Below are 13,258 nucleotides of genomic sequence, written 5' to 3'. Positions count from 1 at the left end.
CAAAAAAAATTAATTTGATAGAAAGGGGTAAAAGAAAACAATAGAAAAAAAATTTATGTGTATTTAAGTTATCGTAGAATGATACAATATAAAATAGTATTTATAGGTATTAAGAACGTAATATCTTATAATAAATATTCAGATATGCTAAATAATTTTAATAAATATTAATTAATCATAATATATTTTAACCTAATTTATTGTTATATCTTTTAAAAATTAATTTAAATGATCTGAATTTAATCAAATTAAAAAAAAATATCCTAAAGTACTTGCTAGACAGGTAACAAGTGGCAACTGTTTGGTTTAAACTGGCCAACGAATTACCGACCAACCATGAATATGAAAGGTGCAGTTTACAGAGTTTTTGGAAAAGTAAATGTTATAGTGTCTAAAAAGTGATGTCTATTTACTAAAAATGATTAAAAATTATTATTTAATTTAAAAAATATAAAAATAAATAATTTTTAAAAATTCAAAATTTACTACAAAAATTAAACTAAGCAAAAATTAAACAAAAACTCATAGACACTATAGAATTAGCCTTTTGGAAATTTCCAAATTCCAAAACTGAAGAGCATAAAATGCGTGTGTAATGTGAAGTTGGACAAAAAGGCAGGTGTGAAAACTGAAATGGGTATGGTAGGTTCAGAAAGCTAATAAAATCTTGATGACTGAGCAACTTGGAATTTCAGTTTTCTTTGCAGAACTAATCAAAGTGTTTACACCACACACACGCCATGGAAGCTTCCTCTCTGACTCGGACGTATCCAAATTCAAACAAGTCTATAACAAGTTACACTAATACATCTACTCTCTCTCTTGATAATTCATTTCAAATTGCAAATGTAAAATTTAATTATTTTTATTGGTATAATAATATGTAATTTAATATTTGAATCATGTGAGATCATGATCCAATCTTAGATTACTTTTTTTCCATTAATATAAATAAAATAGAATCTAAGTGTATATTAATAAATTTGAAGTTTCAGAACAATAAGTTATATGGGTCCTATAATACTCTAATTAATCATAATTTATACTAACATGATTTTAAGCATCTAGAATTTTCGGTGTTTATTTTAAGATTATTGTTATTATTATTTTCCACTTTTTATATGGTAAAGATTTTTTTTTCCCCATTTTTAAGACTATTAACTTTTGAAGTCTTCGCTGTACATCAACAACTCAACAACCCAAACCCACCAAACCTCTTTATAATAACCTCCCTCTTCTCTAATTTCCTTGGCCACAACGATCATCACTTTGATCCATTCCCTTTGTTGGAATCCACAACCCAAAACTCAAAAGACATAAACAAGACTTGAAAGAAACAAAGATTGTAGCATTACCAACATGGGTAGAACAAACTTGATGCTGAGGATTGTGTTGTTAATCTCTGTGCTGAGCTCCATGATGTTTGGATCTTCAGCACAGACAACATGTAAAGGACAAACCTTTAACAACAACAAGGTGTATGCCACGTGTCGTGATCTTCCACATTTATCATCATACCTTCACTGGAGCTATGTTCAATCCACTGGAAAACTTGACATAGCATTCAGGCACGCAGGGATCACCTCATCAAGTAACTGGGTAGCTTGGGCTATCAATAAAAATAACGACTTGCAATCAGCCATGTCTGGAGCACAAGCAATTGTGGCTACCACAACTGGTGGTACCACAAAAGCATACACTTCACCAATTGCTAGCGCCAACACACAGTTGACAGAAGGGAATATCAGTTATGCAACCACTGGTGTGTCTGCTACTTATCAAGGTAGTGAGGTTACCATTTATGCTACTGTTACTCTCCCTAAGGGGACCACATCAATAGTCCATCTTTGGCAAGATGGTGCTATGTCTGGTTCTACTCCTCAGATACATGCTCAGAATTCTGCTAATCTTGATTCCAAGGAAAAATTGGATCTTGTTTCCGGTTCCAGCCAAGCAGGATCCAGTGGTGGATCACTTAGAAGAAGAAGAAATGTAAGTGCCTTCATTTCAGTCTTAATTTTAAAATTGGAAACAAAATTTTACTTTTCACCCATGTGAAAAGTTTGGATCTTTCTTGGTTTTTGTTTTAGTGTATAGGGTGGATAGGAAAATTAGGCAAATTCTGGCCTCCTAGGGATTACTGTATTTGTTGTATTCCTGTCCTAAAATAGTTATCAAATAGGCCATAAAGGTCCTCTTTACTTTATCTTTAGATTTAGATGTGAGAACTTTGTTTGATTCAAAGATCTTAAAAGTTTTCAATATATTTGCAGGTTCATGGAGTGCTGAATGCATTGAGCTGGGGGATCTTGATGCCTATTGGTGCAATAATAGCAAGGTATGTGAAGGTGTTCCCATCTGCAGACCCTGCTTGGTTTTACCTTCATGTGACATGCCAAACCTCTGCATACATTATTGGTGTTGCTGGTTGGGGAACTGGTCTCAAACTTGGCAGTGACACACCTGGTGTGACTTATCATACCCACAGAACACTTGGAATCATCCTCTTCTGCTTTGGAACCCTTCAGGTAATGAGATCCCCTGATTGAGTTTAGATTAAGATTTTGTCATGTTGCTATTATGATGTTTACTGACAGAAACATTTGTTGTTGGATGCAGTTGTTTGCTTTGCTTCTGAGGCCAAACAAAGATCACAAATACAGACCCTATTGGAACATCTACCACTACCTGATCGGATACGGCACCATAGCTATCAGTATTGTTAACATCTTCAAAGGGTTTAGTGCACTGGAGAAATCTGCTCAGGATCGCTATGATAACTGGAAGCATGCATACATTGGCATCATTGCAGGTTTGGGTGGACTTGCTCTCCTTTTGGAGGGTTTCACATGGATTGTTGTCTTGAAGAGGAAGAAAACAGAGGGAAAGATGTCACATAATGGAGCAAATGGTGCTAATGGATATGGGGTTAGGCCACAGAATGTGTAGGATTTTAGTGGTTAACTGGCTATACATTTGAGTTTTGATGTTGGAGCTTACTGTGTGTATATTTGCTCACATATATTGAGAGTGTAATTTTTAGGGTACTCCAAGCTGCTTAGAGCTTGGTTTTGGAGATTATTCTTTCATAGAAATAGTGAGTTCCTGGGGCGTGGTTCTTCTCCATGCTATTCCAGAGGATACTTTGTATCGGTTTCTTACTATTTGTATTTATTATTTACTTTTTTCTGATTACCTTTGAGTTTCAAGTGTTTTCTTTTTCTTTTTCTATTTTTTATCATGTTCTTCCTCAGGAAAATTTGTAGAATAGTAAGAGTTCTCAGTTCAAAGCTTAGATTCTTGGTTTCTCTTAATATGGCACATGTAGGTGAACCCTGACCCAGCTTGTTTCAATCTTTTGAATTGGTCAGATGAAAGGTATAGATGCTTTTATCCTGTCTCTTAACTTTTCTGATTTGCTTCACCTAACAAGAGCATCCGATAGTTGTTTAGTTCTTCGTTCCTTTCTTTGCCCTGTTCTTTTCACTCAGTTCACACGGCCTTTGAATATGTTCCATGTCAATCACTTTCTATAATTTAATGCAAGTTCATATTTTCACAAGAGCTTGAAAAAAAGAAAAACCAAAGCCACAAACAGAGGTATCACCAACTCGTTTTAAGATCAATGACTTGCTACTTGCAATTGTTCTCCTATCTCTGTCAAATTTTTGTTCTTGATACGGTATCAGCCACTAGCCTATACGAGACTATAACAATGGCCACATATGTAATAATAAAGTATTCCCTCTGTTCTGTATTGATGATGGTATTAATGTTTTTAGTATATTTATAAATCATTGTATCTTACAATATACTTAGGTATATTCATATAATTGTATCTTACGATGTATCTCAAGGCAATGCATAGCAATTTTTCCTGACATTTGTCTTTGTTTTTATACCAATGGTGCACTTGTCTTACGTGCTAAACTTTCATTGGTTGAATACACGAGACAGAGGAGTTGTATTTCTAAAGATGCAGAGTATAATAGTATATTATAATTTTGGTAAAGCTACAAAAGCAATTAGAAAATTGAGTCATCCCCACTAAGAATTATTTTTGCAAAAAGTGATGAACTAAACAAGGAACAAGGATTTATTTATACGGATGGATGGCATTTTCTCCTCGTCCTTTGACTAAATGGTAAATGTCTCACTCTGTTTGGCGCAGTGCTTCAACAAATGCATCCTTCAAGGAAGGGTTTGAAGCTGCTACCCGCTGAGCTGTTACATCAAATTCTGCACCAGAACTGAAGCAAACGAACCATTAGATTCAACCACAAGCATAAAATCTTTCGAAAGTATCTATGCAACTTTTTAGTTATTAGTTTTCTAGAATGATAATGACTCCTGCCACTGCATAAAGATTGCCACATTTCATGTCTAACTAACAACATTGTCGGAAGATGAATAAACATGTAAAACGTGAAATGGACAATGTACCTAACGGTTCTTAGACCATCTAGAACTTGGTAGGTTTTCCATTCGTTAAGAATAAGGATATCTAAGCAAAGTCACTTACGGATCAAATACAACACCTCCAGCTTCTGTAACAATGACAGCACCACCTGCCACATCCCTAGAAAAGGGGAAGACATAAAAAAAAAATAGAGGCCATGAGAATCACAACAGTGAAAAGCAGAGTGCCTGAAATTCATGCAGGAGAAACTCATACCAAGGACCACCAAAGCCAGTTTCATAGAATACATCCAGCCTTCCACATGCAATTCCACAAAGATTCAGAGCACATGAGCCACTCATTCGAAGAGATCTCACCTGACACAGAAAATGTGTTGTTATGGCAGTCAATCATATCATTTAGTCCTGGAGTATAGACTACATGGCAAGTGCTGGTCTTACCTTGGAAAGCAAGCTATTAATCCTTTTGGTAGAGGCGTCTAATGTTACTTTGTCACGTTTTGTTCCAGCCTGCTCACTCATTCAGGATGAAAAGCTTGATTAATTTCAAATTTGTCTTGATTTGAGAGGAAAACAATTATGAGTGAACTTCAGAGATGTCTACATAAGAATGTGAAATGCTATTTGTGTCATCCTATGTCAAGTTAGCATCATGACAACTAAGTTAATCTTAATAAGAGTGCTTTGCAAAATATAACAAAATGTTCGGATTTTGTTTTTTAGCTTTTAAGGTTTCACTTAACACACATAAGATTACAAAGGTTATGAATGTTTGAATGGCAATTGGCAAATAGCAACCAATACATGACACTCTAATCTAATTTGCCTGCCCAACATGGTCTAAAATCAATTTAAAACATCCAAGTTTTGAGGAGCACATAAAATTTATATATCCAAAACGGGGAAGTTACATGTATATAAAGCATAAAAAAATTTATTATCAGCAACAAATTTTGTTGAGAGATTTTTTAGACAGGGTTCTTCACCAACTGTATTAGAGATAAAATGATATCCAACAAAAAACATTGGAGTTATGTCAATATATGCATATTAATCATACTTTGGGAAATAAAACACATAGTGAGTATTACAATTTAACTGGGTTCAGCTTCAGCAGTGATGACCATGATGTAAGATGATACACAGTACCATCTCAACAAGAAAAACATACCAGTTACCGTGGATGAAAATACTATAACTACATATGGAAAGTTAGTCTGGAATAATTTGTGGAAAACGACTATCAAGTAACAATGTGGATCCCCTATTTAATAAAAACATAAAGTCATGGGATATAAAAGTAAAATGGAGCATTAGACCCAATAAAGCAAGTTCCGATACTCTTCTAGTAGTTCGAATTCAGTTACTCTGGTTAACTGAAAGGCCTTTTTTCACTTTATGCATATTCTCCATATTGAAGTTTTGCAGCAAACAATATTTCTCGGTTCAGTAAATGTCATTGGCACAAGTGTGTCCAATAAGGAGAGAGAGCAAGAGGGGAATCCATTTTATTGATGCAAATGAAATTAACAAAAGGAACAGATTTCATATAGTCAATGCAAACAGACTTGACATACCTCAGTTGCAAGAAGAGAGCTTATTAGATCAGTTTTTGTTGATACTGCAAAATATCAATGCATAAGCTTAGTGATTAAATCTAAATGAACAACAATTAAAAATATGAAGAGTAGAGAACACACCTTTTATGGGCTTCCCATTCAAAAAGGCACCTTTCCCATGGACTCCAGTGAAAAGCTACATACAAGAATTACAAATTTCATTTTATATTAAATTATAGAGGAAAACTAGTAACAAGATATGGAATAATAATAATCCAGCAAGTCAGTTCAGACACATCCAGTTCACTGAAAAAGCTATTGATAAATGGACAAGACATATCAATTGACTCCAATTTCCTATGACATTAATCTTGCTTTATTTCTAACAATTTGGCCAGTATACCAGAACCAAAAATGAAAACCAGCACAAGCAGAGTTATGTTCTAACAGTGAATAATTTTGCATATTTTTCTAACCTCAAGCGAAAACTTTGAACACATCATGGTCATCTACTTATAAACAAACTCTGCAGGAAGGAAAATTTCTCACCTCATCAATAATCGGATTGTAAACAACACCTACAGTAGGAACTTTTCCAATTGTAAGACCAATGGAGACACAAACAAAAGGAAACCTAAAGATAACAGAATTATCACGAATCAATACAGAAGCGCAAGTATATATATATGAACCCAAAAGATTGAGAACGGATAATTACCCATGAACAAAGTTCGTAGTTCCATCCAAAGGATCAACTATCCATGTGGGTTCATCTGTAAGTTCGGTAGTGCCACATGCAGCTGTGGTTTCCTCCCCTATGAACTAATCAATTGGAACACAGATTAAAATCACCTTAACAGAATAGAGAGTATAGATGCACCACTTGAATTATATGTAATAAAGAGGAAATGTTAGCCGGAGAGCAGAACCAATGAACCTTATGAGTGGGGTAAAGGTTCTTAAGATGATTGAATATGAGATCTTCACATGCTTTATCAGTTTCCGTGACCAAATCAACCTGTGCATCATCCATCACAATAAAAAATGTAAAAAAATTCCTTTGATGGTTTTATCAGTTACATGCTGCAGTAAGTGTCCCCATTATTACATACACAAAGTTTCTCCAAAAAACTTGTCACTCAATTTTTCTCCAATGCAACAAGCATGTGGTGTGCTGCCTTGATTATTAATTTCTCAAAAAATAATATTCTTTCATGGAATTATTAAACTTAAATCATAAGCTGGCATATGAAAGATTGAACTAGAGTAGCAGTTTTTACATTTAGCCTCGTACTTCCGGATCACGAAGCTTCACAATATCACATTGCGATGAATTTGACATAAATGTTGGAAGAAATTGAAGAGAATGAGAGAAATACCTGTCCTTTGTGCTCGACGTGTTTGGTCTGATAGAATCCTTTCCGAATAATCTAGAAACAACCATTCACGATCAATAGAAGTAAGCAACGAAATAAACAGAGGAGAGAGAGAGAGAGAGGAGGAGGTGAAGTTACGAAAATAACCTCGCCGGCTTTGCGAGCAGCGTCGACGGCAGATGCGAGGAAGTCGGAGAGGGAATCTGCAGCTGAATCCATACAAAGCAAACAAGTGAGTATAAAAATTCACAAACGCGTTCTCAAGTGTGCTCAGAGAGAGGTACCAGTGTCAGCCATTGCCTCGTTGATGGTAATGGAAACAAGAATGATGGAAGCTCTCTCTAGTCTCTACTACACACGCTCAGTGCAATGCACACTCTTCAATCTAAATCCTATTCATAAATTTAATGGTAAGAATTTTAATAAGGTTTTGTTGTTTTTTCGGGGTTCAGGTTGTAGACATTTTATTCACAAGTATATGAATTCTGAAGTATCTCTTACGCATAAATTTATTTCCAAATCAGATCATAAATTTTAGAAAAATTTTTATTTAGTAAAGTGCTATTATAAAATGTCATTTAATCAACTAAAACTTAAATATGCACCAATGGAGGGACTTGCATGTAATAAAACTTACTGATTTTTTTAATTAGAATTTATCATAATCATCTTTTCTCGCTATATATCTAAAAAAATGAAATTCTCACCTCATAAGCATATACTTACTTGAAAATATTCAAATCCTTACAAATCATTTATGCCTAGAGGAGTAATGAGTTACCTTTTTTCAATAATTCTGCTATTTGGTGATGAGTTAACGGAATATACCAGCATATCCTTAAGACAGAGATACGGTTAGGATTGGTACATTTGGACACCGCATCTTGTCTTCTTGCGCCCTAATGAAGCTTCCCTCAGCCACAAATGAAAGAACCTACCCAATGACCAAATACAATTAGGAACATCATCATATAAAATAAAATGAAGGAAACAACCCTCCAAAAGGAAATAAGAGGCACATTGTCTATCTTTGATTGGACTTTTTGGCTTTTGGAAAGATGGGCATAAGAACCACTTTAGTCTATTATTGAGTGCCGACCGAAAAATGAACTCATATCCATTGTTGATTCTAACTTTAACAAGTGTGTAGAAAAAATGTGTACGCAACTCAAACAAGCTTCTAACAGAACGCCAGGGTGTCTTGACTCAGAATTGATTCCAAATTCCCAATCGTAGTCAACATGCCATGGACGCCGACCACTGGTGAATTGACTCCACTAGGTGATTATTTTTGCATGGATCACGTGTGGGAACACTATCTAATTCAACTATAATACAGCCTACTTAAACTTGGTTGAACACTAACAAGTAACGAGCCTCTACAAAGTACAAACCGAAACCGGTTCAGCAAGTAGATAAAAGGTAAAAACGCAATCATAATCAAGTTAAAGATAATTGGTCAAGCAAATTTGAGAAAGGTCATATTGCATGACCTGGTACAGTTTACCATTTACAGGGTAGCTAGGATGAGTTGTTTGCTAATAATAATACATTGGAAAAAACATAAACCATATGAAGCTAACACTTCGGCAATTTATTTGTTTACTATGATACAAGGAACGTGGTAAAATTACATAACGGAAGCATCGAAAAAGCTGTAGTTACTAAATGATATTCTCATCTTGAAGAAGTGAAGACTAACACAACTATTACAACACACAATTGCCACTTGTCTCACGCGCGCTGTTCCTTCAGTTCTAGAGCAGCAATTTCCCTCATAACCTGAGCTTTGTCAGCCTCGAACTGTTCATCCTCTGCACGATGCCAATAAATATGAGATTATGGGAGAAAAACAACTATTCATACCATTGAAGAAACTACAAATTCTTAAGAAATGGCATATTTCTTACCTTTTTCAAGTTTAAAGTCCTCCAATAGTCTCAGAATTTTGCTTTTGTTTGCGACAAGTATGCTGATGATATCAGCTGGTTTGTTTTGGTTAGCAGCAAATAGCTGTTATGACAAGCATATATCAATGATGGCAGCGGAAAAAGAATAACCATTTCCAAATATCAAAATTATAGTACCTTGAAAACATGAAATGCTTCTATCTGTATGCTCTTGCTTGTCTCCTGCGGATAGGAAAATAAGCAATAAGCCAATAGCTAGTTAGACCTACTTTAAACATACATCTATATGACTAGATCCTTGAATTCCTTTTCTGAATTAAACATAGTGATCGTTCAGGACAAAACTTAATTTGGACATTTGTCTTTAGTATACAAATCCTGATTCCTAGTGATTAGAAAAATCAGGGAGAGTAGCAGTGAAGCTAAGACTTAGAGGTGACATATTTTGACAGAAAGATACATCAACATTCAACACTGACTAAAAGCAACATAATAAAGGAAATTAATACAACACATGCATAAGAGATACAGGGTTGGCAACACATAAGCAAGAAGTTAAGTACCACGACATCTCATCAAGTTTTTGGTAAAGGACCATACTCTTAGAAGATTCATCAAAATCCTCAAGTTGTCTCTTGAGCTCACGTATCGTGTCATCACCACTGAATTTGAACGATCAAGTAACATATCTCCCAACAACTGTGAAAGTGAAAGTAATCAATTCAACTATTATGTATGCATCAATGAAACATAAGTAACATAATAAAAATGGTGAGAACAGTGCATTGACATATTACATATGGATGATAACAAAGAGTGCAAAGACCAACTAGCCAATGACCCAAATTCCAAAAGCCAAAAACAGGAAACCATTGTACTAGGAAGAAACTTGTTGGGCATTTTATTTTTCAAAACATTTGTTGGTTTAATGAACACTAATCGAAGTTAAAGTTTCAACACGAATAGTAGCTGAAGCCAAGATGACTGCATGCTTGCGTTGTTCACTCAACACTCTAATAAGTTACAATTGAGATAAAGCCCGAACTTATATCGCACCTTGACAGCTTGGCGCCTTGTAATGTAATTGGAAGATTCCAACAGCTTAGAATTATATTCTGCAAAAAACTAAAAGCAGAAAAAAGTAGTGAGTGATAGTTGAAAATGATTATGTTCTCCCTTATTTATACATGGATTTTTTAAATATTATAATATCTTGAGGAGGTTTAAACTTAGGTCGATGAGCAACCTACCCATTCATAATTTTTAGAAAGGAATTCTGCTACAGTAGATTTATGTCTTGTCAAGAGTTCCTGAAACAAGATAACACAGTATAATGTAAGATGTATTGCAAAAGTTTGTGCACCACACAATGATGAAATAGTGACCATTAGTTCTTTCAGATGTAATCCACCTTAAAAGTTGCTGCAGCATCTGCAGCAATGTCGAAATTTGGGAGTTGAATATAGTCAAAAAACTTCTTCATGTGAGGAGAGTTCAGAACATATCTGATATGAAACCGTGAAGAGTTAGAGCATCACAAGAACTACGGTGGAACAAATATCATAGTTAGACCCTCTCTTTCTTTTCTAATTCTAGAGCACAATTCTCTGTATGAGTTCCTGTAGAGCATTTTGCATAAATCTCCAAAAGATGCAAGCATACGCAATATAGGAACCAAACATGATTGTATATGACTAGATGCAATACTATTCTAATAAAGAATATAACCCTGACCAAAATAATTGTGTTTCAAGCTGTCATTATGAATAGCCTAGAGCTTGAAATCACACAAAAGAAATTGAAATCTGATTCTTTTTCCTTACTTTGCAACAATCTGGTGTCTTATGCACTCTCTCAGCATTGCACCATAGTGTAAAGCCATGTCTGAGTTTTCGTACCTAAAAAAAGCAAAATAGCACTTAGTGGCATATTAAAATCAGATCGCAAGTTCATGACAATCATGATAAGAAACAAACGAAATCACATGACATAACAAAACATGAACAAAGATAATTGATAACCAATTCCCAACCAAGATTTACAAAACCTGATGATCAGGAATTGGGATTGCCATGAATAATTCACACATAAACATTAAATTTTCTCCTGATGCTTTGAAATAAATTTAAAATTTTTTCCATTGACTTGTTCAAGTAGAAGAGTCAACCAAACAGACTAGAGAGCTTACTAGAAAAAAAAAAAAAAAATCAGGAAACCAGGATATTCATAAAATGAATACTTACCCAAGAATCAAAATATCCATAAGATCCATATTTGTCTCTAGGTAATCAGATGCAATCAACTTAGAATGAACTTGTTGCCTTTGTAAATTTGCAACAACTTGAGTGACATCCTTTCTAGACTGGAAAATCCCAGAGTGACGTTAGCAAACAGTAAACAAAGTCTAGCATTAAGACAAAGATTCATGTCTGCAGTTTGGTTAATATGCTAGTTAGTCTGCATTACTCACTAGTCACTACCCAGATGATGCAAAGAATGCTATAAATTTAATGAGCATTCAAATCCTATATAAAGTGTACAAGCAAATAATAACAGCAACAGACAAGTAAACTAATTAGCATATTAACAATGCTACACATATCTGGATGTCTCTTGAATTTCCTTATTACCTCCAAATTCAATTTGGGAAGGCATTTAATGAGGAGTCGCAACGTGTTCTCCCTGAAGAACTCCTGGGTCAACTGTGCACAGGCCTCTGAGACTGGCTCAGATTCACTATTTCCATACAGGATCGACTTTAGCTCCCTGATATTTTTATACAGCTCGGACATCTGTTGTTTGATGCATCACACAAGCAAAATAAATATCAAATAAGGGTGTTAAAGAACTAACCGAAAAAAGAAAAAAAAAAACATAATCCAAGAGTATGGACTCCAGCCACAAGCACGTACTTCTTATGCATGTCAAGCACAATTGGATATTTACATTTAAGATTTAGCAAAACCAAACTAAGAAACCAACACTATATTAAACACGTCCCAGCAGGACAGCCGGAAGAAAATGCAATGGCAAGCATCAATCAATAATAAATTCAATATTAAACAACAACAGCCAGCTGCAGCAATCAACTATACTTGCTCTAAATCAACTGCAAAATGGAGAATATCAATAACTCAAATAGAAACAAGTGAGATTAAAACCAAGTCATAGCAAGTTACAATAGTTCAATGCTCGTAGCTCAAGAACATTAACGAACTACCAAAACGGGAAAGAAATCTTCGTGATACAAAGATCGGTTCTATAAGATTCCAGCACATTGCTGAAATGAAATACGCATCAACAGGAACTCAAAAGCCAAGCCCAAAATAAATAAATAAATAAATAAAATCACCACAAAAAGAAATAAAAGGAAATAAATAAATAACTGGAAATGCAACGAAGATAGAAAGAGAGGAGCACCTTCTCTTCGCGCTTGCTTTCACGCGTGTCGGCGGCGCTTTGATCGACGAAGAGAAGAAGCTCCCGCGTCTGCCGCACGACGTCGACGGGTGTGCGGGGCTTGGACTTGAACAATCCCTTCATCTTCTTCTTCTTCTTCTTCTACTTCCACTTCCAAAGAAGCTCACACTATGAACACTACTGCTACAGTTACTTGGCACTTTCTCTGCAACTGTCTCAAGTCCACACAGCAATTAGGGTTTTGTGAATCTGTGAGAGAGGAAAGGAAGAAGATCAGCCACGAGATTTTAATTTTATGTGTTGAGATATTTTTTGTGAGGGGGGAAAGTACATGGATGCGAACGGTTACAGATTTGTTATGTCAGCTGAAGGAAGAGGAAACGTTTTTAGCCGCTTCATCTTTTTGCTTTTTCATGCCCATCATATTATTTTTAAGTTTTGACCGCCCACTTTTGAGTAAAACTAACTCAACAAATTTTCTTTTTCAAAAGGTGCTACACAGTTTGGAAAAAACAGATTGCCGCTGCTGCTACCTACACAGCACATGATCCTGTTCTTTCTGCCGCTAAAGGAT

General features: G+C 35.2%; 3 protein-coding genes across 7 annotated transcripts; 1 reads left to right on the top strand and 2 right to left on the bottom strand.

Moving 5' to 3' along the window:
• The first annotated feature begins 824 nt into the window (after positions 1-824).
• On the top strand, positions 825-3,195 carry LOC107638700 (cytochrome b561 and DOMON domain-containing protein At4g17280). Its single transcript, XM_016342061.3, has 3 exons — positions 825-1,992; positions 2,274-2,528; positions 2,620-3,195. Exons 1-3 carry the CDS (start codon positions 1,360-1,362, stop codon positions 2,947-2,949), a joined length of 1,218 nt encoding a protein of 405 aa, XP_016197547.1. The 5' UTR covers positions 825-1,359; the 3' UTR covers positions 2,950-3,195.
• Positions 3,196-3,889: 694 nt separating this feature from the next.
• On the bottom strand, positions 3,890-8,461 carry LOC107638701 (inositol-phosphate phosphatase). Of its 3 annotated transcripts, none has more exons than XM_016342062.3 (13): positions 8,136-8,461; positions 7,639-7,746; positions 7,502-7,563; positions 7,358-7,408; positions 6,916-6,996; positions 6,697-6,800; positions 6,528-6,612; positions 6,120-6,174; positions 5,997-6,040; positions 4,861-4,929; positions 4,676-4,776; positions 4,523-4,579; positions 3,890-4,250 (listed from the first exon to the last, which is right to left on the bottom strand). In XM_016342062.3, exons 2-13 carry the CDS (start codon positions 7,649-7,651, stop codon positions 4,154-4,156), a joined length of 819 nt encoding a protein of 272 aa, XP_016197548.1. In that variant the 5' UTR covers positions 7,652-7,746; positions 8,136-8,461; the 3' UTR covers positions 3,890-4,153. The 3 variants fall into 3 exon arrangements, with proteins under 3 accessions (XP_016197548.1, XP_088341293.1, XP_088341294.1); XM_088485167.1 differs by having other exon boundaries at positions 8,081-8,152; XM_088485168.1 differs by lacking the exon at positions 8,136-8,461 and adding an exon at positions 8,062-8,095.
• Positions 8,462-8,822: 361 nt separating this feature from the next.
• LOC107638699 (putative MO25-like protein At5g47540) lies at positions 8,823-13,258 on the bottom strand. Of its 3 annotated transcripts, none has more exons than XM_016342060.3 (12): positions 13,034-13,258; positions 12,685-12,933; positions 11,895-12,056; positions 11,508-11,626; positions 11,088-11,162; positions 10,676-10,769; positions 10,515-10,574; positions 10,321-10,389; positions 9,865-9,963; positions 9,442-9,486; positions 9,265-9,367; positions 8,823-9,168 (listed from the first exon to the last, which is right to left on the bottom strand). In XM_016342060.3, the coding sequence occupies exons 2-12, from the start codon at positions 12,805-12,807 to the stop codon at positions 9,089-9,091; spliced, it is 1,029 nt and encodes a 342-aa protein (XP_016197546.1). In that variant the 5' UTR covers positions 12,808-12,933; positions 13,034-13,258; the 3' UTR covers positions 8,823-9,088. The 3 variants fall into 3 exon arrangements, with proteins under 3 accessions (XP_016197546.1, XP_016197545.1, XP_016197544.1); XM_016342059.3 differs by having other exon boundaries at positions 13,016-13,245; XM_016342058.3 differs by having other exon boundaries at positions 12,685-13,257.

This window comes from Arachis ipaensis, chromosome B4 (assembly GCF_059453495.1).
Source record: "Arachis ipaensis isolate K30076 ecotype BB chromosome B4, ASM5945349v1, whole genome shotgun sequence".
NCBI classification, from domain to species: domain Eukaryota; kingdom Viridiplantae; phylum Streptophyta; class Magnoliopsida; order Fabales; family Fabaceae; genus Arachis; species Arachis ipaensis.
This window is presented reverse-complemented; position numbering and strand designations above follow the sequence as displayed.